The sequence below is a fragment of the Hermetia illucens genome, chromosome 6, assembly GCF_905115235.1.
Source record: "Hermetia illucens chromosome 6, iHerIll2.2.curated.20191125, whole genome shotgun sequence".
Lineage (NCBI taxonomy): Eukaryota > Metazoa > Arthropoda > Insecta > Diptera > Stratiomyidae > Hermetia > Hermetia illucens.
In genome coordinates this window covers 39,577,784-39,603,527 of record NC_051854.1, presented here as the reverse complement: position 1 = coordinate 39,603,527, position 25,744 = coordinate 39,577,784, and the positions used below count along the sequence as shown (strand labels likewise).

Below are 25,744 nucleotides of genomic sequence, written 5' to 3'. Positions count from 1 at the left end.
GGAGCCACAGCAGGGTATCCATCACCAAGAGCCATAACAGTGGAGAGAGAACCCCTCCCTGTGGGCAGCCCCTGAGACATCCTGCTTCAATAGACTTCTGGCCGACCGATATGTGGATTTTTCTCCACTCTAGCATGCGAAGGATCCAACTGATTAGCAGCGGTTCGATTCCATGCTGTCTTGCGCATCACAAATTGCCGCAAATGAGGCATAATTGAAGGCACCGAAATCAATGCGTCTGTGATCCGAGAGTGTGATATCGTTTGATACTCTCCACTCTCCGATCAGAGCCGCGATGTCGGGAGATGCCACCGTGATGTCGATGACCTCTCGCCTCACCACGTTGAAGAAAGTGGGTTCATTACCCACATTTAGGATCTGCAAATCGGTTCCTATTAGATACTCCAGTAGTCTCGATCCTCTTGCATTGATCTTCGAACTTCCCCAGCATATGTGGTGAGCGTTGACATCACATCCTACCCCCATGCCTCTACTTTTGGCATATTGGATAGCTCTGATGAATGTTCCCCTGGGAACGTCTTCTGCGTCGTAGGGGAAGTATGCAGAGCACCATAGTATCTCTTTATCTCCCTGTTGCTAGCCGATGGTTAGCTTAGCCGATGTGGTGTCGCCATCACATCGTTAACCAGGTTAGCCTGGAAGTCTTTGGAGACTACCATGCAGGTGCGGGGTCGATCGCTTCCATTGGCATACCATAGGTCAGCATGTTGGGAGTTTAGGCCCCTGACTGCCCCACCAACAACCCACGGTTCTTGTATGAGGTATATAAATGTCTTGCAACTATTGATCCGACGACTGATAAGTGCAGTCGCCACTTTACAATGCTGCAAATTTACTTGGGAAATGTGGCACCTCATTTATGTTTCAGATGTAGATGCCGGATGCTGCATGTCGCCTTCAATGGTTATAGGAGCCGACACTTGTAACGTGACGGTCCCCAGCCCATAGTAGAGCCGGCAACCCGATTTTGCCCGAGCTTTCTTAACATCAGGTTCGGGAACGCCGATAGTGAGAAAAGTTCCCGGCCTATCGGTTCTCTCTCCTGTTTTGCTGCCTAGCAGCAACCAGGTGGAAGTGTTAAGGTTGTTCTGTACACCAAGTTGTTCCAGAACCCCGACACCATTTCGCTCTTCTTCTGGAAGCCAGAGAAAGCACTTTTTGATCGATGGCAGCTCAGAGACCCTTTTCAAGGTTAGTCGCGCACCCTCCCACACATCGTTAAGGGAGGAGCAGTACTGCCTGAGCCATTCGTTCGTGTCTTCGTCGGCAAAATTCAGCCGTAACATTTTACGGTATACACCTACCGACTCAAAGCAAAGCTTAATGCCTTGCGCGGACGCAGTCCTTACAGCTAGGAGGAGTTTCCTCCTAAGCTGTTCGCACTGCTCAGTATCGTAGCCGGATGGATTAGAGTCGTCATACAGGACCCATCCATCGGCTTCGATGGCTTTGACTGCAAATGAAGGCCTAGCCGTTGCCGGCCAAGCCCTCTTTGCCGCCTTTTGTGTCGAAGAGTTAGGATCGTCCGAGGACCGCTGTCGCTTCGGTTTCCCTTTAGCCGCAGGTGCCCCGAACGCTCCTTTCCCCTCGACCTTGTCACAGCTCTTTGGTTGTGCGTTGCCCGGAGGCGGTTTGCCCGAAGGCGGTTTGCCCGGAGGCTGTTTGCCCGAAGGCGGTTTGCCCGAAGGCAGTTTGCTGTCCGTGGACAGGTGCTTACCAATGGGCAAGACTTTAGCCTCAGCAGGTGGCGCCGATTGGAGCCTGGGGTCAGGAGTACTGACAGAAGGGCCCGCTTCGGCTCGTCCGTTAAGGACTGGGTCCCAATTAAATTGGTTCCCACTTGAATAAGTGGGGAATCTGAGTCTAGACTCAGGTTCTCCATCGATGAGCTCAGGGTTGCCCCTTCACTCGGGGTTGGATCGTCACGATCGAAGTTTAATTGTGTTTGCTTAGTAGGTTTATGTTTTTGTTTTTTTTATTTTTTCATAGTTGGCTGCCATGGCCTCAATTTTTCCGGGGAAAGTAAGTCGATCTCGGCAGAGCCCCTTTTTGCCGAGGCAAGGCTAGTTGAAACTGGGGGTCGCCTGATACCCAGAGTTCACCGTTTACGGCCACATCTTAACCCCTGTGACCATTCAGCCCTCGGCACGGTAGTCACACCTTGGCTTGGGGTTTTGATTACCGCTTGGCTTCAGGTGTCTCCTCCCGTTTCCAGGAGGATCTTCCTTACTGAGCTCCCTCACCACGTCAAGGTAGGTAATCGTCGAGGGGGGCCCGTACTGCTGCCTACATGAAGTCTTAACTTGATTACGAAAACCTTCAGTTTTGCCGAAAAAAGAACTTTTCAACTCAAACATGAAATCGCCTTTCTGGATCCTTCGGATTTTTTTGACTTGCTAGTGTGCCCTTTTTTCCTTTTAGGCTTGGATCCTCTTTCCTCGTCCTTCGATCTGTTAGAAGACTCTAATGACTCTGAACATGTTTTCGATAATTTGGTAGCCATTGTGCTTTTCCTTGATAAACTCAACTATTTCTGCTCCAACCTATATGAAAGGTAGATCTACGTGTCAGAGATCTGTTCTCAACACGTCTTGACCAGATTATTCCTTTTAAACACTCTTTCACCCTTAGCATTTCATTTTTTTCAACATCGTTCACCCTTCGTCCACTTGTGCCCGCTATAATTCCGAATTATGGGTATCCACTACAGTCAGTGAACGCCGCCTCGCGATAATAAAGAAGAAGATGTTCCGTTGAATTATTAGCATAACTCGCTATGATTGCGTCCGAAATGGGGGCATTCACGACCAATAGGAAACTGGGAAACTGCTGAAAAGACGTCTTCCAAGTGACAGCCAGGTTATCCATCCCAATTAAAACTTGCAAGTTAAGATTGGTCTCGACATTTCGATGAGAAATGTTCCGAAAGCCATCCAAATCGGCGATAGCTTGACACCCTAGACGATTTTTCGAGGACCTCCCAATGACACTCGGACCAAACCAAGGGAGTTCTGAATGGGATCAAAACGAGCTGGTCTAATTATGAAACGGGACAAGGGCTAAGGAAGAATCAGAAGAACCACATTCGCTACTGGATGGTATTAAGAAAGTTGCACTTCCAGATTTTAGATGAAACAGCGGCCACGAATCTAATGCGATTTCGTCAAGTATAACCACCAGAACAGTCTGATGAAGAACGTTAATAATACAGTAACGAGCACCTTAAGGCACAGAACATTTCACCGTGATTATCAATCATAAAATATCTGCAGAAATTCCCCCTCTCGTATCATATCCATGGGATCTTTTCTTCCAAACTGAATTGGAATTGTCTGTCCCATAAATACGCTTAAGGAAAGTAAAGTCTTTCCCCCAGGAATTGTCTTTTGCAACCACTGCTGTTTCTTTAGATCTGATATCCTTCCCAGGAAGTGCAAGAAAGCGATGATAATTATGATCCCGAAGAAGAACACGTACCATGAGTGCGATTTATGGGCATATAAAAAGCACCTGGAAAGTCTGATCGGCCAAGATCAAGCAGTTTTCCATCGTAGATCGTCCTGTATTGGCCTCAGTAATACCCTACGGGCCATCATAAAGCAACAGGTATGCACCTATGTTGATTTCGAGCAGGCTTTCAATAGTCAAATCTGGAAAAAGTAATAACTAGCATTACAGCGAAAATGTAACGTGCTATACTGAATTAAAGCAATTACAAATTGTACATGCTGCCTTGGCCTGTAAATATACGGGTACTATCCACCGCTTGATGGAGTATGACGCGTCAATCGCACTTACGCACCATCGTACCCGGTCCACTGAGATGGACTTCAACTCTTTCCAGGACTCAATGAGACGTCTGCACTCCTCCTCTACTGTTCTGCCCCAAATGCTCTTAATATGTGACCTATCTACTGCCAGTTCTGCCTTCCGATTACATCATCCACGGTTAATTGGCCTATGCTCCTTGGCCTGGAAATGCAGAATTCAAACTAAGGCTAAATACCAAAAAATCAAAGTGCGCTGGCAAACAATTCCTCGAACAAAGAACCTTGACCAGTTCCTAAATTTATTTAGCATTGTTTGTGTCAACAACCACAATGTTGCTGCTTGTATGTTCCTTACCGGTCAGCTGAAACCAAACTGGTCCAGTACGAGCGGGCCTTCTACTCGAACAACGTGTCCTTAATGACGAGCCGGAGAAAGTGATGCAAGTCTATGTAACTCACTCTCACTGGCGTCGTTTATTCCGGTGTGTTCGAAGAAGATGTTGATATGGTGCAACCTCGAAAGACTGTCAAATGCGCTGTTGGTATTAATAGTCACTTGCCATTTGTAAGCAACTTTCAGATTCCACTGACCATTTCATCAGAAATGAGAAGTTTGTAATACAGTAATCTCCTTATGATCAGGGAGACAAGAGTCGTTGCAATCAAGAATGTTACGTTTTCCTGGGAACGGTGAACATATAGTTATTTTAGCGTTTAAGGTTGATGACGACAAAAAATGTCTCGTCACTAGTAATAATGTGGTACTGCCAATATATCTTTGAAATACGAAATATATGAAGATACAGAAATTGCTTAGTAGACAATGCTAAATTGCTCTTTACCTTCATTGAGAAATTTAATGCCCGTGAATTATCCTCTGGCTTAAGGATCTCCCAATAAAGTCCCCTGGAATGACCCCTGCCATCAGCTCACTCCTCCACCCTTCCCCAGGGAATCTTGGGTAATGACATGAAGATCCTGGGGGTTTTACCTGAATACCCGCCTTGTTGGCATAATCCCATGGATCTCTCCAAATCAGAGTTCCGCCATGACTAACACATCAGTTCGGTAAGTGCAGGCTCAGATTCATACCAGTTGATGCGAGACCTATCTAACACCTCTGTCGCAACTAAGCGATGCGGCGTCTGAGTTGTACAGCACAACTCCACGCTTGAGTCACCGAGGAGCTCTGCTCGCGATATGGGCACAACCAGCATAAAACTCCCACAAGGGACCGACCGCAAAAAACCAGACCGAGTTCATATCCACCAGGTATTCTCTTGGGGCATACATATGCCCTCAGAGTTTCACCCGGGCTCCGGTGAGCCTACGTGGAAAGAACCAATTTGGATGGGTCACCCGCAGGCTCCGGTTGATCACCCTCCTCAAATACGTGGGAACAGCAACCCCCAATAGGTTGCGTAATACGGCATGTAGGGTAGGTAGGTAGGTATCAGTGGCCGCTCCGAGGAGCCCAATTAGCACTTTGGTGCGCCGTTTTGATGCCACAAACTCCTAAGACCGTGACTGTTGTTATAGGAACAGGGAAGCGGAGTCCAGCTGGATCGAATCTTCAGAGCCAGCCCGTAGCATTCACGAAGGAAAGCAGCTCTCCGACCCTGCAACCAGAAATCTCACTGAGGTCCCCAAAGAATGGTTTACCCAGTGTCAGCAGCCTGACTCGAGCCAGAGCCGGGCAATCGCAGAGAAAGTGCATGAGGGTTTCCCTTCCTTCTCCGCAGCTTCGGCAATGCGAGTTGTAGGGTAAGCCGAGCCTAGCGGCATGGTCCCCTATGAGCCAGTGCCCCGTGCAGACCGCCGTAATCTTGAATGCCTTTGCACGCGTCTGGCACAGGAGCTCTCGTGATCGGGCTATGTTATAAGCGGGCCAAATTCTCCTTGATTTGGCACAGCTTGTAAGCCTTCGCCATCTCAGGCCCGCGGCTGCTAGGTAGTGCGAGTAGACTCGGCCCCCGACAGCCGCCAGCGGAACACCGACTGTGTTCCCCGAGGGACTGCCAAGAGCAGAGCCTTGCCTGGCCAATCCGTCAGCCCGCTCATTTCCCTCTATGTTCCTATGCCCGGGAACCCAGAGGAGAGTTATCATGAGCGTGCCGCCCAGATGGTTGAGCGTGTCTCTGCACTGCCCCACCAACCGGGAAGATGTCGTCGTTGAGTACAAGACCTTGATGGCCGCTTGGCTGTCGGTCAGAATGGCTATGTTACGCTTGGGGCTCGAATCACGCTCCAGCCATCGACAGACTTCCAATATTGCCAGTACTTCCGCCTGGAATACATTGGTGAAACCTGGGAGACCATACGACTTGGACACACCATGTGTATTCGAGAAAACCCCCGCGCCGACTCCATAGGCCATCTTTGATCCGTCCGTAAAGAATACCGTGTCGTAGTCTTGCAACACGCCGCCGGTCTTCCACTTTGCCCTGGTTGGAAGGTCCACAGCAAAGTTTCTCGTGAAGTTCAGCTTGCGTGCGACATAGTCCGGGGGAGATGCCCAGATTTCTCGAGGTATTTCATCTAGAATGTTGCTGTGGCCGTAGGACTTCGCTGCCCAGCATCCGGACTCACGTAGTCTGACGGCACTGCACGCTGCAACATATTTGATGTGGAGGTCAAGGGGGAGGAGATGCAGGAGTACATTGAGAGCATCTGCCGGGCAAGACTGCAGAGCCCCCGTAGCACCTGGACACGCGGTTCTTTGAATCCTATTAAGCTTCGTTCTATTGTATTTCTTCTTCAAAGCCTGCCACCATACAATGGATCCGTACGTCAGGATCGGACGCACTACAGCGGTGTACATCCAGAGAACCATCCTCGGCCGGAGACCCCATTTCTTGGCAAAGGTTCTCTTACAGGCATAGAAGGCTATGCAGGCCTTCTTAACCCTCAGTTCTATGTTCAACCTCCAATTTAGCTTAGGATCCAGGATTACACCCAGATACTTCACATTAGAGGAAAGAACCAATCTTTGTTCATTCAGCCGTGGTAGATGGAATTCAGGTATCCTTGTCTTGGTGGTGAATAGCATCAGTTGCGTTTTGGTTGGGTTTATGCTGAGTCCGCATCTTGCGGCCCACAGGCACACCTTTCGCAACGTTCCTTCCATGATGTCGCTCATAATGGAAGGAAACATCCCAGATACTAGTATCACCAAGTCGTCGGCATACGCTACCACCTTCACCCCGCTGCTGTCTAATGTATGTAAAATTTTGTCCATTACTATTAACCAGAGCACCGGTGAGATAGCACCACCCTGGGGCGTGCCTCTGTTCACAGCTCTGGTCAAGTGGTTGCCTCCCAGATCGGATTGGATTATCCTGGTACTCAGCATGAATATAATCCAATGCGTGAGATACCCCTCCAATCCAACACCGGTCAAGGCTTCCTTGATGGCGTTGGTACTGACGTTGTTGAAGGCTCCTTCTATATCCAAGAAGGCAGCAAGGGTATACTGCTTGTACTGCAGCGACCGCTCAACCGTGCCAATTACCTCGTGGAGGTCGGTTTCTGTGGATTTTCCTTTGAGGTAGGCATGCTGGGACTTAGAGAAAGGCGTTCTCTCCATAATAGTCCTTAAGTGAATGTCCAGGACGCGTTCTAGGGTCTTCAGCACGAATGAGGTCAGGCTGATTGGCCGAAAGTCCTTCGCGGACTCATGACCGCGCCTGCCAGCTTTCGGTATGAAAATCACCCGTGCGCGCCTTCAGGACTGCGGTACGTATCCTAAAGTGATGCAGCTCCGGTAAATCTCAACAAGCCACGGCACAACCCTTTCCTGCTGCTTCTGTAGCATGACTGGCATTATGCCATCTGGGCCAGGAGATTTGTATGCGGAGAAGCTGTTTATAGCCCAGCCGATCCTATCCCCGGTAATTACCGATTTGATAGTCTTGCACAGCTGGGGTTGCCGCAAACCCTCCAAGCGAGGTTCTGACTCACAGTCCTCCTCGCTGGAGGGAAAGTGCGTTTGCACCAGCAGCTCCAAGGTTTCACTAGAAGATTCCGTCCAGGAGCCTTCCGACTTTTTAAGGAAGGATGGACTCTTATGTTCCTTGGACAGAATCTTATTGAGCCTCGCGGATTCACTAGTGCTTTCAATGTTCTGACAATAGTCTAGCCAAGACCGCCTCTTGGCGGTCCTGATGGCCGACTTGTACTTCTTTAGGCAGTCCTTGTATTTTTTTATTTTTATTGCCAGTATTTTTGCCTGTAGCAGATGTTGAAGATTTCTCTGGTCAGCTTCCTGAGACTAGAGAGATCTTCGTTCCACCACGGTGGCAGGGTCTTTTTGCTGTGCTTAGCAGGGCACGAGACTTTGAAGGCGGTATCAAAAGCCTTCTCCAGAGCCCCGACCTTTGACTCCAGTTCGTCTGTCGTGCCAATCCTACCAATTTGCGCACCGGAAAGTTTGTTCTTAATTACCTGACCAAACTTTCTCCAGTCGATCCTCCTGGGGTCTCTAAAGGGCTTGGAGACCTCTGCGGCGAGATCTAGACTGAAGAGTATCCAACTGTGGTCAGAGAAGGATCTCTGATCAGACACTCTCCAGTCCTCCACCCTAAGAACCCCGTTGTCGGTTATTAGGGTGATATCAAGGACCTCCTCCCAACCGTCAGAGTTCTCCGAGCAGGGGAAATGAAAGGTTGGTGTACTGCCCCTGTTACACACCGATAGATTTGAAGTAATAATAAAATCAAAGAATGACTCACCCCTTTCGTTGATTTCAGAGCTGCCCCAAAGCGTATGCCTTGCATTTGCGTCGCAGCCTATCAGCAGGTTGGCTTTCTTTGGTGTTATGGTGTTCGTCAGATGTTGTAGTTCTTGTGGCGGAGCTGATCGGTCGTGAGCCATGTACGCCGAGGAAATATACACGTTCTCTGCCCCCACCTGCTCCAGCTTGACCACAACTAGGTCACTGGAACTCAGGTCCGGGCACAAAAAAGCTCTAGGTTTAGCCTGATCAGCGTCTCCTGTGCTGTGGAATAAATTAAAATATTTGCTTTGGACCCCTTTGATGGTTCGGTCGCTTCCGACCCAGGGCTCCTGTATTAATGCGATGTCGATGTCTTGCTCTAAGAGGAAGACGAGCAGATTAGCCGAGGCACACTTCGAGTGCTGCAGATTTATCTGCGTTACCCTCAGCATGATCTGCTCGCGTGGAGGGTTCGTCAGCCCCCGTTGGACCGTCGATCGTCATCTCCTCCAACAGCTCGTTGGCGGCGTCGATTGGGTCAAGGTCGTCGTCCGGTTTTGCAGAGCGGAACACTTTTACTTTGGCATTCCTGACTCCGAACCACACTTTGTAATCGGCCTTTTTCAGTGCCTCCAGGCACTCCTCGTTTATGCGGAGTAGTACGGGCTGGCTGTTTATCTGAGGTTCCTCCTCCTTTATAATAACCCAGTCGTCCATGGGAATCCCGGAGTTGTGAAGGCGCAGGAAATGGACAAGCTTGTCCTTCTCCATGCGGATCTTCGGCAACCAAATGCGAGCGACCGGTCTCCTGGGAATCTCGTCGTAAGGGATAGTCTTGAGCTTAACGCCCTCCCAAGCGTCGCTGATCTTAGCGACGCACGAGCCGAGAAAGTCCTTAGAGAACTGGTCCATGCAAGCTATTACGTGGAACCCACGGACCACATGAGATGAATCAAAGTGGGGAGTGAGTCCCGGGTGTTTGCCTCCGGTTTCCACGAGATGTTCATAGACCATGCCCGACAACCTAGCCTCAACACTGGTCCACACCTCCAGCGTTAGTTTGCCGCTAGCAGAATTGCCATCCGCCAGCGCCACCCATAAGTGACTCCTGGCCATATCGCTGAAGGTCTTCGCAGTACGTGGCCCGCCGGCTGACGGCTGCTGTACAATTTCCTTCGTATGTTGCTTGGCGTCTGCGCTCTTGCCCACTCTACTCCGCTTTTTATCTTGTTCGACCAGTCTTGAGATCGGTTGCGTTTTAGGGCGATGGGCTTCGCCTTCTGCTCGTCAGCCCGGCGTTTGCTGTTGTATTCATCAACAATCGCCTGGTATTTAGCGAGGTCTTTTTCATCCCGCTCGTCGACAGTACCGGCCTCCTTATTCTTGGCAATCTTGCCGAGTATATTCATGGCCTTCTTGTACTGACTTTTGAGCAGGATACCCGTGGACCTTCGCTTCTTAGCCGGTTTCCGGCGATTCTTGTTGGTTTTCGCTTTCGAGGGATCCCCCGACGCTGAGGGCTTCGGGTCAGGAGTACTATGTCTGGTACTCGCTACACACAGCCTGATGGCAGTGGGTTCCAGGCTAGAAGCCACTAGTCCGTCTGACGCCTCGCTCCGGGAGGTCCCTGCGGTTGGTTTCAGCATAACGGCTGGCACCGAGTGTATTGCTCTCGACGGCCACTGTCTCCTGGCTGGAGGCCAGCAGCTCGTCCTCCGATGATGCGCCTGGCATCATCGCCTCCTCTTCTATCGTCGTTTTGGTTTTTTTATTAATTGAGTCCATGTCTTGGTCCCACAAGTAGTCCGGGAAGAATGTCCACCCTGGCAGGCCCGGCCACCAGGGTAAGGGTCTTATTTGAAACTGAAGGTGCCCAAGGTATTCAGAGTTCGCATACTAAAGACCAAGCTCCCCATTGGCCACGCAGCCCTCGGCGTATGCTGTTCCACCTTGGCTTGGGGTCCTATTAGCACCTTCTCCGGTGCAGGGAGGACGATCCCCGGGCTGTTGCTTCAGTCCATCCCCCCGCCAGATCTACTTGCCCCTAACACATGACCAGCAGACAAGCTGATCCTCGTCAGTTGGATGAGCCTACTCCCAGCCCGGCCCTACACACTCTTGGCCCGCCCGAAGACGGTTTCCAGCGGCCACCACGCGGAGGTCGTGTGAGGACTTGCCTAATTATGCAACTTTAACCTGAAGCATAATCAGACCAGACCGCCCAACATATGAGTCGCTTGAGTCACCGAGGAGCTCTGCTCGCGATATGGGCACAACCAGCATAAAACTCCCACAAGGGACCGACCGCAAAAAACCAGACCGAGTTCATATCCACCAGGTATTCTCTTGGGGCATACATATGCCCTCAGAGTTTCACCCGGGCTCCGGTGAGCCTACGTGGAAAGAACCAATTTGGATGTGTCACCCGCAGGCTCCGGTTGATCACCCTCCTCAAATACGTGGGAACAGCAACCCCCAATAGGTTGCGTAATACGGCATGTACTTTCCAGAACTTCGACGCATTGTAGACAATATGGAAAAGCCTGTTGGAATTAAATGGTAGTTCGTCTCACCATATCGTCTTTTTCTCCATCAATTAAAAAATAAGCTCATATGGCCGACCCTGCATCAAGTGGATGCGGACTTAGGATTCTCAAATTTCTAAAAAAAGTGTCTAACTCTGGCGAAGCTTTGTGCTGAACTCTGGGCGGATTTACGTTGAATATAATTCGCACTCCTGTCGTGTTTTGCGAATCATAAAAAGGAGCGTATAACTTCTGCGAGCCGCTTCGGTCACGCTGCTCCCAGGGCAGAGGTGAGGCAGCATCTGATGAGTTGCCTCTGCTCTGATACGAAACCGTAGCCGTCTTCACCCCTCTTTTATTTTTTGAACCTCGGGTGTTAAACTCAAAAAGAGGAGTCCGTGGACCATCAAGATTGGGAGCAAGTTGCTCTCCATTTAGTCCGGTCCGGCATCAAGTGGATGCGGACTTAGGACTCCCAAATTCCTAAAAATAAAAAAAATCGTATGTCCGCATATCCTTTCGTAACTTCTTCTAACATTGTTATCACTTCCATTGGTACTTTTCAATATTCTTCCGTTCGAGCTGGTTGTATCTTCTGGTCTCATGTCAGCTCGTAGTCGAAAAAATCAATTTGGATCATACTTCCTACAGGAAAGTGTTCGCACTCTAACGTGGTTCTGAAGGCATAGCAATGCCTCCACTCAAACCGGCGCTAGATATAGCAGAATGAAACCTACTACCGCGGCTATGATCACCTTGAGACTGTTCTTTGGTCCACCTATGTTGGACGCCGTTCTTGCCAGCGATTTGGGAAAATTTCTTGGTTTGCCGTAGCCCACGAAAGGTGTGCTTTCAAGTTCAGTTTCTCATCGATAACATCAATTAATTGTGCTACCAAAAGGGGTGTTGTTTTTGTTCCTGCTCTTAGGTTTAGTTATCATCTTTTATCTGAGCAGTTCTAGCTTCACTCCGCGCTTTGATTCACATCGTAAACGCCAATGAGTTCAATCAAAGCTTGATGACCTCGTGAGGTATCACGTTGTTACAGGAAAATCTGACAACCCATTGACCAAATGGAGTAAGGGGACCAAGGAGGAATAGTATCGCTCAGTAAACTCAGATACGCTCCCTGCAACTCTTCCGAAAACCATCTGAAAAGTAACAGAGCTAGAGATCCAAGTTATCCGAATTATTTCCATGTTCAGCAATTTTTGTGATTTCAAGGAGCACGCAATCCGCACATCCAATTGTTGCACTTGCAGTGATCGCTCTGCTCAGAAAATCCTCCACTTCAACCACTGCCAAATTAATCGTTCAATTTGAAGCTTCAGCTTTATTAGGTAACTTTAGATTTACACAAATTAACAAATCAATCGAATAATCGTCGTCACCGAAATATGTCTTAAGACCACTATCTCAGAACAAGGTCATAATATGCTTTAATTAACTTGCGCTACCGTATTTTAGGGGTACCAACCAAATGCTGCACCTAGGAGTATTAATGACCGAAGTCGTCAAGCAAATCCCGCGAATCCCAATCAACCGTATTATGGTCCTGGTGGCCCACAACAACAGGTTAGGAATCCAAATCAAAGAGGTCAAATGCAACAAAGAGGTCCTCTGACACAACAACAACAGCAGCAGAAAAAGCCTCGATACTTCGTAGCAATGTTTGACTATGATCCCAGCACCATGAGCCCTAATCCTGATGGATGTGAAGAAGAACTACCTTTCCAGGAAGGTGACACTATCAAGGTAAAATTGCGAAGTAGTTTTTTGCGTTTGAATTGAAGCAATACTCTTCCATTTAGGTATACGGCGACAAAGATCCTGATGGTTTCTACTGGGGCGAACTGCGCGGTAGAAGGGGCTACGTGCCGCATAATATGGTGACAGAAATTGACGAAACAGGTGCTCAAGGTGGTCCGAGTGGTACAACAACACAGAGTGTGCGCGGTCTGAGTCGAGATCGGTGGGGTGATATCTATGCCAACATGCCTGTGAAGCGTATGATTGCTCTATACGACTACGATCCCCAGGAGTTAAGCCCGAACGTCGATGCCGAGGTAATGGATCTCTCCGACATAACCATTTTGTTTATTTTCACGAATTGAAAAGCAATGACTCCTCTAAATCTACTAACCAATGTTTCACAATCCTTAGAGTCTCCTTTTTATCTCAAGAGTTCAATGCCGTTACTAATTACTTTTCCAAATGATTAAATAGCAAGTGGAGTTAAGCTTCAAAACGGGCGAAGTGATCCTTGTATACGGTGATATGGACGAAGATGGTTTCTACATGGGTGAATTGGATGGCGTACGAGGACTGGTACCTTCCAATTTCTTGGCCGAAGCTCCGGAACAGTATAATAATCAAATGGGACCAGGTGGACCGCAAGCGGCCCAACGCAATCTAAACAATCGAACCAGACCGCAGGGCCCAGGAGCTCGAGGACCGGCTCCACCCTCTACTTCGAATATGATGCCCGGAGCGATGAATCAGCGTGGACAACCTCGGAAAGGTAAGTCCAACTCCTGATCAACTTTTTTATTATATTTTTGGTCTTTGGTTGCGTTATATTTTCAAAAATGGTATTTCGTACATTTGATGTGTGTCTGCAGATATTGAATTCAAAATTTTTATTTGGTTTTGTTTTCTAATTGTACTGTAACTGTATATTAGTACTATTCCTTTGAAAAGGCAACCAATTGGATATCATTACTTTACAAAATGTGTAAAATTAGGCAAAAACTCGTATTAAACAAGAATCGAAATGTCTGCAGAACAAACATGTAAATATAAATTATTTTGATGCAGAAAAATAAATCAGAGGGCGATAAGTACAAGTAAATATAGATATTTGAAAAAGATACAAAAATGGTAAAAAATTAGCCAATTGAATAAAGGACAGGATCACTAGAAAAGAACGAGTTGGCTATACAGCTAAAACTCACTTCGGGAAGGCTACTACGAATCGTCGTCTGCAATGATTTTATTTTTATACAATAATAATATCCCACAGAGTGCACGTAGGAAGTCGGCTGAACCTGGCCCATGGCTTCACATTTCTCTCTTCAACATATTCTTGAGTCATCCACTCGGTCGGCTTTTGGTTTACCTGGTTCTTATCACATCCAGAGACCACTCTCAGTGTTATACCGTCCTAGGTATCAGCACTAGTTAAAAGACTTCGCTGGGCCAGCTTTGTTCAGGCTTCTTTTCCGGCCGCCAATCTCGGGTAGAGAAACACCAAAACACTAGATCGTCTGGTATGCTACCGTATCCAGGACTACTTCATTAAATCCAGAGCGACGCAAATACTATTTGTGGGAACCACCGTGTTCCGTGGGGAAATGAGTAATAGAGCAATTAATCTCCTCGTCTCACCGTTGCGGTAATTCCCTAATGTTGAAAAAGAATTCATGCAAGGTCTCGGTCCACCTGCATTACCGTTAATCACGCAACTCCGACCATACCAAATACCTGCGTCCAACGGGCATGCCCACAACAACATACATACTATATTGTCTAGTCCACCAAACACATTTTTCATGCAAGAACATCTTTTAGAATATTGCCTCCCCCACCACCACCAGCAATGTCTCATCTGGTCTGACTCTAAAAACGCTCCTCGGAATCACCAACCAACCCCTTTCGCCTTTCGCAGTTTACAAAGGCTTTCTGGTACGCACCGACGTATCAACAGAATGTGAATGTGTTTGACCGTCCTGTGAAGCTCATCCTTACCCAACTAGGCTTTCTTTTTTTTTTTTTGCATATCTCGTTAATATTTGACGATATCCTTGCGCACGGCGCATATTCTTCATATCCCCAAAAGCGTAGTAACACATCGATCAATAATTTGACAAGCTCTTTCAGTAGAACGCTTTTTTTTTCAAAATTCGACTTTATTCATCAACCTAGTCTCCTTCAAAAGAAGCGCAATCATTACAACGCTTTTCCAACTTTTAACGATTTATTTTTTCCGCCAAAATACGTTTCAGCTTCATTAATTTTCTGTGAATAGATATGTTTAGCCATATCTCGCAATTCCAAGTTTTCGATTAGCAAAAATTATTTTGTGCACTTTTTTGACGGTTTCCTGTGTGACCACCTTATTTAGGCGACCAGAGCGCTCCGCATCATCTTACGACCTCTCTTAAAGTTGCAAAGCCACTTTTCAGTTATTGATCTTCACGGAACAGAGTTTAGATGTATCCTTTTTCCGATCAATTAGCAATCATCATCATCATCATCAACGGCGCAACAACCGGTATCCGGTCTAGGCCTGCCTTAATAAGGAACTCCAGACATCCCGGTTTTGCGCCGAGGTCCACCAATTCGATATCCCTAAAAGCTGTCTGGCGTCCTGGCCCACGCCATCGCTCCATCTTAGGCAGGGTCTGCCTCGTCTTCTTTTCCTACCATAGATATTGCCCTTATAGACTTTCCGGGTGGGATCATCTTCATCCATACGGATTAAGTGACCCGCCCACCGTAACCTATTGAGCCGGATTTTATCCACAACCGGCCGGTCATGGTATCGCTCATAGATTTCGTCATTGTGTAGGCTACGGAATCGTCCATCCTCATGTAGGGGGCCAAAAATTCTTCGGAGGATTCTTCTCTCGAACGCGGCCAAGAGTTCGCAATTTTTCTTGCTAAGAACCCAAGTTTCCGAGGAATACATGAGGACTGGCAAGATCATAGTCTACTGTACAAGTAAGAGCTTTGACCCTATGGTGAGACGTTTCGAGCGGAACAGTCTTTGTAAGCTGAAGTAGGCTCTGTTGGCTGACAACAACCGTGCGCGGATTTCATCATCGTAGTTGTTATCGGTTGTGATTTTCGACCCTAGATAGGAGAAATTGTCAACGGTCTCAAAGTTGTATTCCCCTATCCTTATTCTTGTTCATGCTTGTGTTTGACCAGTGCGGTTTGATGTTGTTGGTTGATTCGTCTTCGGTGCTGACGTTGCCACCATGTATTTTTTCTTGCCTTCATTGATGTGCAGCCCAAGATCTCGCGCCGCCTGTTCGATCTGAATGAAGGCAGTTTGAACGTCTCGGGTGGTTCTTCCCATGATGTCGATATCGTCAGCATAGGCCAGTAGTTGGGTGGACTTGAAGAGGATCGTACCTCTTGCATTCACCTCAGCATCACGGATCACTTTCTCGAGGGCCAGGTTAAAGAGGACGCATGATAGCGCATCCCCTTGTCGTAGACCGTTGTTGATGTCGAATGGTCTTGAGAGTGATCCTGCTGCTTTTATCTGGCCTCGCACATTGGTCAGGGTCAGCCTAGTCAGTCTTATTAATTTCGTCGGGATACCGAATTCTCTCATGGCCGTGTACAGTTTTACCCTGGCTATGCTATCATAGGCGGCTTTAAAGTCGATGAACAGATGGTGCAACTGTTGTCCATATTCCAACAGTTTTTCCATCGCCTGCCGCAGAGAGAAAATCTGATCTGCTGCTGATTTGCTTGGAGTGAAGCCTCTTCGGTATGGGCCAATGATGTTCTGGGCGTATGGGGCTATCCGGCCTAGCAAGATAGTGGAGAATATCTTATAGATGGTACTCAGCAACGTGATACCTCTATAATTGCTGCACTGTGTGATATCTCCCTTTTTATGTATGAGACAGATTATGCCTCGTTGCCAATCGTCAGGCATTGATTCGCTGTCCCATACCTTGAGCACAAGTTGATGAACCACTTGGTGTAACTGGTCACCTCCATATTTAACCATTTCGGCTGTAATTCCATCGGCTCCTGGCGACTTATGATTTTTTAGCCGATGAATTGCACGGACTGTTTCTCCTAAACTTGGTGGTGGCAGTATTTGTCCGTCGTCTTCAGTTGGCGGGACCTCCAACTCGCCGATGTTCTAGTTGTTCAGTAGCTCATCAAAGTACTCAACCCATCGCTCTAATATGCCCATTCTGTCGGAAATCAGATTTCCCTCTTTGTCTCGGCAGGATGAGCATCGAGGTGTATAAGGCTTCATCCTACTGACTTGTTGGTAAAACTTCCGCGCCTGGTGCGGTTGCTCCCTGTACTTTTCTAGTTCACAGACTTGTTGGTTCTCCCAGGCTTCCTTTTTCCGTCTGTGAAGTCGCTTCTCCGCTCGACGGAGTTCGTGATAAGTCTCTGCGCGTGCCCGCGTTCTTTGAGAATGCAACATTACTCGGTATGCAGCATTCTTCCGTTCCGTTGCTAGCTTACATTCATCGTCAAACCAGCCGTTCCGAATCCTTTTGCGGCTGGGGCCAAGTATATTTGTGGCCGTATCCATGATAACGTTCTTCAGGTGGTTGTGAAGATCATTAGTTGATGCTTCATCTCCAGGTCCTCTATTGACTGCGGTTATTGCGGCTTCGAGGGTTCTTTCTACTGCCTCGTAGAAGGTATCCTTCTCCGACTCTGCAGTCTCCTCTGTAGGGGCGTGAACGTTTATGAGGCTTATATTTCTAAACTTGCCTCGCAAGCGCAGAGTGCATAGCCGTTCGCTTATACTTTCAAAGCCGATAACAGCAGGTTTCATTTTTTGGCTGACTAAGAAACCTACTCCGAGCACATGGTTTACTGGATGGCCGCTATAATATATGGTGTAGTGGCTCTTCTCCAGGAAACCAGTCCCTATCCATCGCATCTCTTGCAACGCTGTTACATCAGCCCTATATTGGGACAGGGTATCGGCTAGCTGCTTATCAGCTTCATCTCTGTGCAGGGAGCGCACGTTCCATGAGAAAATGCGCAAATCGTTGTTCCTTTGTCGTTGCCGGGTCCGTCGTTTTAAAATCCGTCCTATCCGAGGCTCCTGTTGTGGCTTCGTAACAGGTTGTTTTCCGTGTAGGGTTGTCAGCCCTACCCAACCCCCAACCTGGAGGACCAGTTGGTACAATTTGTCCCGTTTTTAGGCGCGGGAGACTCGCCTTCATCCTTCTCCGTCTGCAGCTTTTCGTCAAGAAAGAGCTCCCAGCGGTCACCACGTCGAGGTGGAGATAGGGTTTGGTAGTAGAGCTGTTGGTGTTGGTTCAGCAGGCATTTCCCAGGTTTTATGCTCCATCGTGGGTACCAATCCACGTTTCGCCCCGGGACCTATACTACCCTTTGACCACCCCCAATTTTCTGTGAATAGATATGTTTAGCCATATCTCGCAACTCCAAGTTTTCGATTAGCAAAAATTATTTTGTGCACTTTTTTGACGGTTTCCTGTGTGACCACCTTATTTAGGCGACCAGAGCGCTCCGCATCATCTTACGACCTCTCTTAAAGTTGCAAAGCCACTTTTCAGTCATTAATCTTCACGGAACAGAGTTTAGATGTATCCTTTTTCCGATCAATTAGCAATGATAAATCAAAACACGAAATTACTTCGAATCCATCCGTCCGTCCATATCAGTAAACAGATAACGACAGTAGTGTTACAAAAACAATTCCCAGTCAAGCACTTGAGGATGAAATAACGGGATATTTTGACAGGAATCATTTGAAAGTTGACACTTCTCGAGAATAGATGAAATGCGATATTTTATACTATAGCCGCGCCATCTATGTGTTAGCTTGCGGGCTTATTGACCGATGTATTTTAAAACGAACTAAGTATTTGATAAGCAGCTTGGACAGGAGTTCATTTTGATAACGTTTTTTACATCTCGTGATCATAACGCCTCCGTTTTCTCTTGAGCCAGGCCCAGTCCTTTCTAGATAAACTTCACCCCCTCATTACCTTCATCGCGTAGACCTGTATAGCTCTATACGTATAGATTCTTAACGATAACAACCATGGGCAAGCAATCCACAAACCTGGGAATCGTAGTCTCTTCTAAAACAGGAAGTACTCCGTATTCCGTATCAAAAGATTCTCTCCAAATAGCCCGTTTAAACTCGCTAAGTATTTAATACCTATTTCAACGCATTGGCCTACCATCAGTTCAATTATCAACTAAGATGCAGCTACGTATACCTACTTTTTTGAGATAGTTGCATAGTATTAACTATTGGGTAATGTGGGCAAACTTTTCTGTAACCGTACCGTTCAGGAATAAACCGACCTCGATCACCGCGGAGGGTGTCTCCTCCAATGTGCATGCTACCTCCACTGGGGGCTAATAACAGCAGTCTGTAGGTTTCTTGTAGGTTTTTTTACCGCTGATTCCAGAATCCAATAAGGTCAGATTTGTTCGAACCTCCTGTTCTTTGCTGATTTCAGCTGTATCCTTGAATTCTGTAATGGTTCCAGGTTATGAATCATTATATCTGCCTCATGGCCTAAGAGCTTTTTAATTTGTTTCAAAATTTTATCCAATTTCTTAAGTTTCAACATAACGTTTCTATACTGGGAACGTCTGATGTGGCTAAAATTTTCCCCCAAATTAGTATGTTTTGAATCTGCCTTGGCGTTTTTAATAATATCCACGCATGGGCTTCACCTGCATCCTCCTACCCCTTGGGACCGCCTCCTATGCCCTAGGTGACATCTTTCTCCAGCCTTTGGTATTTTCTTCTTATAGCCCTCTTCTTTTATCTTCTCCTCGTCTCTGTATCACTGTGCTTTTAGCCAACAATTTCAACTGCTCTTCTTACCTCCTTTTTGGAAATTGAGCCCATTCATTTATTAGAGGTTTGTTATCTTGTTGATTCGCTTAACTGTCCACGTAGCCTCTAATGCTCAGTATTTTCAATATACATCACTTATTTCGCCTAGCTCATTTTCTCGCTTGGCGAGCTATACCTGAGACTCGTTTCAGATCCCTGACAGTGCCAAGCAATGGTTGTGCCTGACAGACACGGTGACAACCAAGGAAGGGAGCGAACGGCCATCAGGTGGAAGCGGGATTCGGCCCATTCCGTTGTCTGGTCACCAATAAGGTTGCAGTACATGAACTTCCACACTTATCACTTCCGCTATGTTTGATTGTATTTCTTAGTATCCTTTCCATAGCCAATTTTCCCCCAGCCTAACCATAAGCATACCTAAGAATCTATATTTTCGAGAATAAAAATTCCTTCCAAAGCTCAACTTTGAAGTTTCCGCAGAGCTGCTACTTCCACTCACTCCTAAATCCTGCGAATCTTAAATCTATCCCAGTGGAAGGAGAGAACTATTCTCAAGACGCCGTCTTGAGTGTCACAACCGGAGCGCTATTTGAGTGTCTCTTGCTATCACGAAGATATTAACTAAAACCAGCCAGAAACACATCAAAGAATAGCTCGGGAACTGATCAATAAAGAGGACACTGGTTTCCCCTCTGAACCCTACCCTATCGACCACATTGTTGCACAGCGAATTATTGTGGACCATTATGCACCAATATGCAATATCTCCACTTCACCTGTTCTTCATCGATTTCGAGAAGGCTTTCGACAGCTTTAATAAGCAGTGTATCTGGAATACACTACTCAGAAGGTACATTCCGGAGAAAATAATGATGGTCACCAAAAGAACATACGACAGCGCCAAATGATACGTGCTGTATTACGGTAAAGTTTTAGGGAAATTTCAAGTCCAAAATGAAGTCTGCTGATGTTCTGGAAGGATTCAATGGACTATATTGTCTTACCTCAGGCAGCTAGACTACACAGATGACATCAGCCTGTTTTCTCATCGAGTCATGGACCCTGGCAAAATTACTCTGGAATTGGAGAAAGAGTAGGTTGGAGTCGGGCTGAAGGTTCCATCTTTGCCTTTGGATCATCTCTTGACTCGATGCAGCACTCTCACAAAACTTGTCAGAATCACTGCTACTTTACTACGTGCAGTAGCAGTAGTCTTCAAACGGACATCAGACTCCAAACTCAGCATCTCGGCTCTCACTCCAGCGGATTTGCAAGCGGCTCTCACCCACTGGATTCGTACTACACAACAAGGATACTTCTCATCAGAAATTTGCATCCTTTCCCAAGGCAAGCCTCTCCCCAAGTCTCATGCACAATCACGTCTGACAGCTCGCATTGATCAAACTGGACTCTTACGAGTCGGTGGTCGACTTCAGAACTCTCAGCTTGATGAAGATAGAAAACATCCGCCTATACTTCCGAAAGACTGCGTACTGTCACATCTCATCATCGCCAACGCTCATTCTCGCACTCTACATGGAGGAACACAGCTCACTCTGAACTACATTCGTAGATACTGCTGGATCATCGGAGACAGAGCTCTGATAAAATCATTTATTCAAAAGTGCATCACCTGCACACGTATACGAGGAATACGTGCTCAGCAGTTAATGGGCCAACTACCTGTGAAACGAGTACAGCCCTCATTGGTGTTCGAGCATACAGGAGTTGACTACGCGGGACCAGTGTCTCTCAAATATTATCAAGGACGCGGAGCTCGAACCTATCATACAAGGCCTGGATGGTCGTCTTCATATGTCTCTCAACATCTGCTGTCCACCTCGAGGCTGTCACGGATTACAGCACCGAAGGATTTCTCAAAGCATTTCGTCGCTTCACTAGTCGCCGTGGGATTTGCAAATCACTCACTAGCGATTGCGGTACTAATTTCAAGGGTGCTGACGTCACTCTTCAGCAACTTCTCAACAGCAGTGCACAAAAATCGCAGCATTTGCGCCAAATTCTCGCAAATGACGGGACCCAATGGAAATTCAATCCACCTGGAGCACCACATATGGGTGGCAAGTGGGAAGCAGCGGTAAAATCCGCAAAATACCATCTGCAACGAACGATCGCCGGCACGCTTCTCACCTACGAAGATTTCTCGACGTTCCGTTGAAGCCGTTCTCAACTCACGACCACTGAGTGCTCTCACTGAGGATCCAGATGATCTCTCTGCCCTTACGCCTGGACACTTCATTAGAGGTGCTCCCGTCAACACCATTCCTGAGCCTACACTCACCGATGTGCCAACTTCTCGACTCTCTCATTTCCAACGGATCCAGGAACGTTTACAATATTTCTGGGAACGCTGCGCTGGTCAGCGGAATATCTGCAGTCTCATCAGTCCATTTCTAAATGAAAAACATCACACCATGACATCAAAGAAGGATCATTGGTTCTCATCTCTGACGAGCGGTATCCTCCATCAAAGTGGCCGCTCGCCAGAGTTATTCAAACGCATCCCGGCAAAGATGGTCTCACTCGAGTGGTAACTCTTAAAACTGCAACCTCCACATATACGCGACCAATATCAAAATTGGTACTATTGCCAGTCTCAACCACCGAGGGAGATTCTCATCCACGATCATCAAGTTAAACTTCTCCAACGGGTGGAGAAGGTGGGGAGATTTGAACAGTAAACACCAACTGGTCATCTGACTTGTATTAATGTAAAGAACATGGAAAGCGTCGAGCAGTTTGTGAATCTAAGAAGTAGTGTTTCTCCTGACGGTGGCACCGAACCTGACGTCTCCAGACGTATTAGCGGCGCTAAATCCGCTTTCGTTTTTTCTCCAGAAACATCAAGCTAACACCACTTGTTGTGTTCTTCCTGTGTTATTATGTAGAACTAATATATGGCAAGTGACCGCCACTATTGACGAACCGATCGCTCCGAAATTACGTCGGAGGAGTTTATGCCAACCATACGTACTATTTCTAGCGTGCAGCCCAAATTCTTACTTGCAATGGTTATGAACATGCTTAACACTTTAATATAATAATCGTTGGCACAACAATCCATATTGGATCAGGGCCTTGAAGTGTGTTAGAGCACTTCATTCAAGACCGTAACGGTACACTACAGTAGACTGTAGGAGGCAATGTGGTCAGCATTGCGCTCGCCCGAGATTATTACCCTGATTCGACTCAGGTACTCATTCACAGCTGAGTCGACTGGTATCCGACATCAAATCACGATACAAATCCCACTGCCGCCAGCGAGATTTGAACCGCGACCTTCCGTACGACAGCCTTGTGCTCTAACCACTCAGCTATCCGGACACTTTAATGGTTTTCTAATATATATTCCTGACATGGGTCTTCCAAAGAAACTTTTGGTCTAAGGTGCAAATACACAGCCTCTGTTTTATTCTTTAGAGCCATACCTTGTAGTACCCGTATAATAGCCTTTACTTGTTTCAGCTTTAGTTTCCCATTGAAAGGCATTGTAATGATCGTCTCTGAATTGATGATCGGTCCCGTTCTTCTAGCCATTGACTGATAATCCTTAGTCCCAATGAATTCTGGGATATAGCTCTCATTAGTACTTCCTTTACCCCACTTTTTAACATCTGGACCATCTAAATGTAGTTTGTTGTCGCGTCTTCAGAACAAGGGATGTCAAATAAATTGATTGAGCCACACCAGGTAATTTCAGTGGTTTAAATGCTCTCAGTACCCGTATTATCCCATTTTTCAAATACACCTCTGTTTCTGCTTTCCATTTTCCTTTGCTCTCGCATTGCTTCTCTAATCACATTGATGTACATTATCAGCGGATTTTGTACCTTACCCATACGTGTTTAGCTTGGCAAAGATTGTATTTCACCAGAGTATATCCTTCGATAAGGTAGGCATTTTCATTGTATGTGTGCTATGAATTTGCCGTCCCATCTCTCTTCTCTCCTGTTTCGTCAAAATCCTCGAGAGATACGTCAACAACTGGCTGACCGCGCAACTCGTTCACCTCATAGTGAAAGAGCAGCATAGTTTCATTAAATTTCAACTTACTGCTTAAACCCTCTGGTCCTTACACTACTGTCGTGCTTCCAAAATGTCTGATTTTATCCTACGCTCCTCCTCCGACTTTACCTCAATCCAGTCCTCCTTCACATTTTTCAACTTACTTGTTAGAAACATCCTTGAATATTGCTGTGTAGTCTGGTCCCCCTTCCGCAACCATTACTGTCGCGCTCTTGGAACTGTACATCGTAAATTCACCCGAACCCCCTTTTTCAAAAAGAAGTTTCACCGTGTGGATTATATTTCCAGGCGTCGCACCCTCAACCTCTCTTCCCCACGAGAACACCGATATTCTTGATGTGCGGACATTTTTGAAGGCAAGCGCTTGCAAACAAACCAAACCAAACACTCTGTCCATACCACGAAGATTCTGGTAGGGCTGACTCTTGATTGGTGCACTGGACGCCCATCTTTTACCAATGTTGACGTTGTCAATTTGGTTGACGGTATATGTGTCTAGTGATTTCCGGGTCTGTTTGTAAATGCGCCGGGCCGGGAAGCATGTGGAGCTTGTGACTAGATTTCTACCGCTGGCGAAGTCAATTAATCGTTAGCCGCATTCCTCGTGGAGGCTGTGTCCTCCAATAGTTCCCCAATGTCAAATTTCCATTCCGATTTTCGCATTAAAATCCCCCAACAGTCTAAAATTGAAATAATTATAATATAATAATCGTTTGCGCAACAATCCATATTGAATCAGGGCCTTGAAGTGTGTTAGAGCACTTCATTCAAGACCGTAACGGTACACTACAGTACACTATAGGAGGCCCGCATTGCGCTCGCCCGAGATAATTATCCTGATTTGAATCAGGCACTCATTCACAGCTGAGTCGACTGGCATCCCACGTCAAATCACGACACAATCCCATTGCCACCAGTGAGATATTAACCGCGACCTTCCGTACGACAGCCTTGTGCTCTAAACAATCAGCTATCCGGACATTAATAATTAAAATAATTAAAACTTGATTTTTAAGGTTTTGTGTAAAAAAAAAACCTTATTAAAATCGGTTTACTGTCTGTCCGTCCGTCTGTCTGCGCGTCACACGCATTTTTCTCGAAGACCGTTGTAGAAATTCACACCAAATGGTGGAAAGGTGGAAACTGTGAACGTTCGCGCATACAGTGAGTTACATAATTCTACATCGAATTTAAGGGGGGTCTCCATACATGCAAAAGGGGGGTGTGCTTTATTTTTTCATCAAATATAGTCATGTGGGGTATCAAATGAAAGGAGCATTCTTTCCGAAACTGGTCCTAATTTTGACATTTGTTGGAAATGTGGGGAGTCCGGAAGTTCGAAAATGATCATTTCTTTAATGGACCCATACTCAGAAACTACCCTACCGAAAAATCTGAAGAAAATCAGGAAGCTGCCACTATATGGTGCCTAGGCTCCGAAATACCCTCCATACCGATATTTATTCAAATATTACTATAATTTTTAGTAATTGGCTGGGGAACCCCCTTAAAGTTCATCCTAGCACCAGGAAATTGCTAGGATGAACAATGTAGACTCTAACATAGAGCATGATCCTTCCAAGTTTGATAGAAATCGCACTATTACTAACAAAGTTATAGTAGGTCAAAGTTGTCGCTTCTTTACAAATTCAAGACTGAATATGGTTCTTCTCACATAATATATCCATATATTAGGTGCTACGTACTAATGGGACAAATACACACTCAAATGATATATTATTATAAAAGAAATACACAAAACCTTTCATACCTGAAGCGTCCAGCTTCCGGTTTCCCGACTTGTTATACTTGTAATACCGATATTTCGGGAACCACTTGTTCCTTTCATCAGTGCTAAGAAGTCTTGTTGTTTCCCGAAATTTTGGTTTTTGGAATAGAAATAAAGCAAGTCCTAATTATTTCAAACCCCCAACAGTATTCTGACATCATTTGTTGGGAATGCGTGAAGCAGTGTCTCCAGCCGTGCATAACACTCGTCTTCCTCAACTTCAATCTGAGCGTCCAAGTTGATTAGCCAGAGGTTGAAGAAACGAGTCCTGATGTGAATCGCACACAATCTTTCATGAATAGATTTGAAGTCTAT

General features: G+C 46.6%; 1 protein-coding gene across 10 annotated transcripts in view; it reads left to right on the top strand.

Moving 5' to 3' along the window:
• LOC119658882 (RIMS-binding protein 2) overlaps positions 1-25,744 on the top strand; it is a 307,235-nt gene that overhangs the window by 247,338 nt on the left and 34,153 nt on the right. For 9 of the 10 annotated variants that reach the window (XM_038066659.1, XM_038066667.1, XM_038066666.1 and 6 more), the window contains 3 exons: positions 12,498-12,785; positions 12,842-13,096; positions 13,257-13,551. In XM_038066659.1, the coding sequence (XP_037922587.1) occupies positions 12,498-12,785; positions 12,842-13,096; positions 13,257-13,551 (838 nt within the window). Of the gene's footprint in view, positions 1-12,495; positions 12,786-12,841; positions 13,097-13,256; positions 13,552-25,744 lie in introns of all 10 variants that reach the window. The other variant, XM_038066660.1, reaches the window with a different exon arrangement.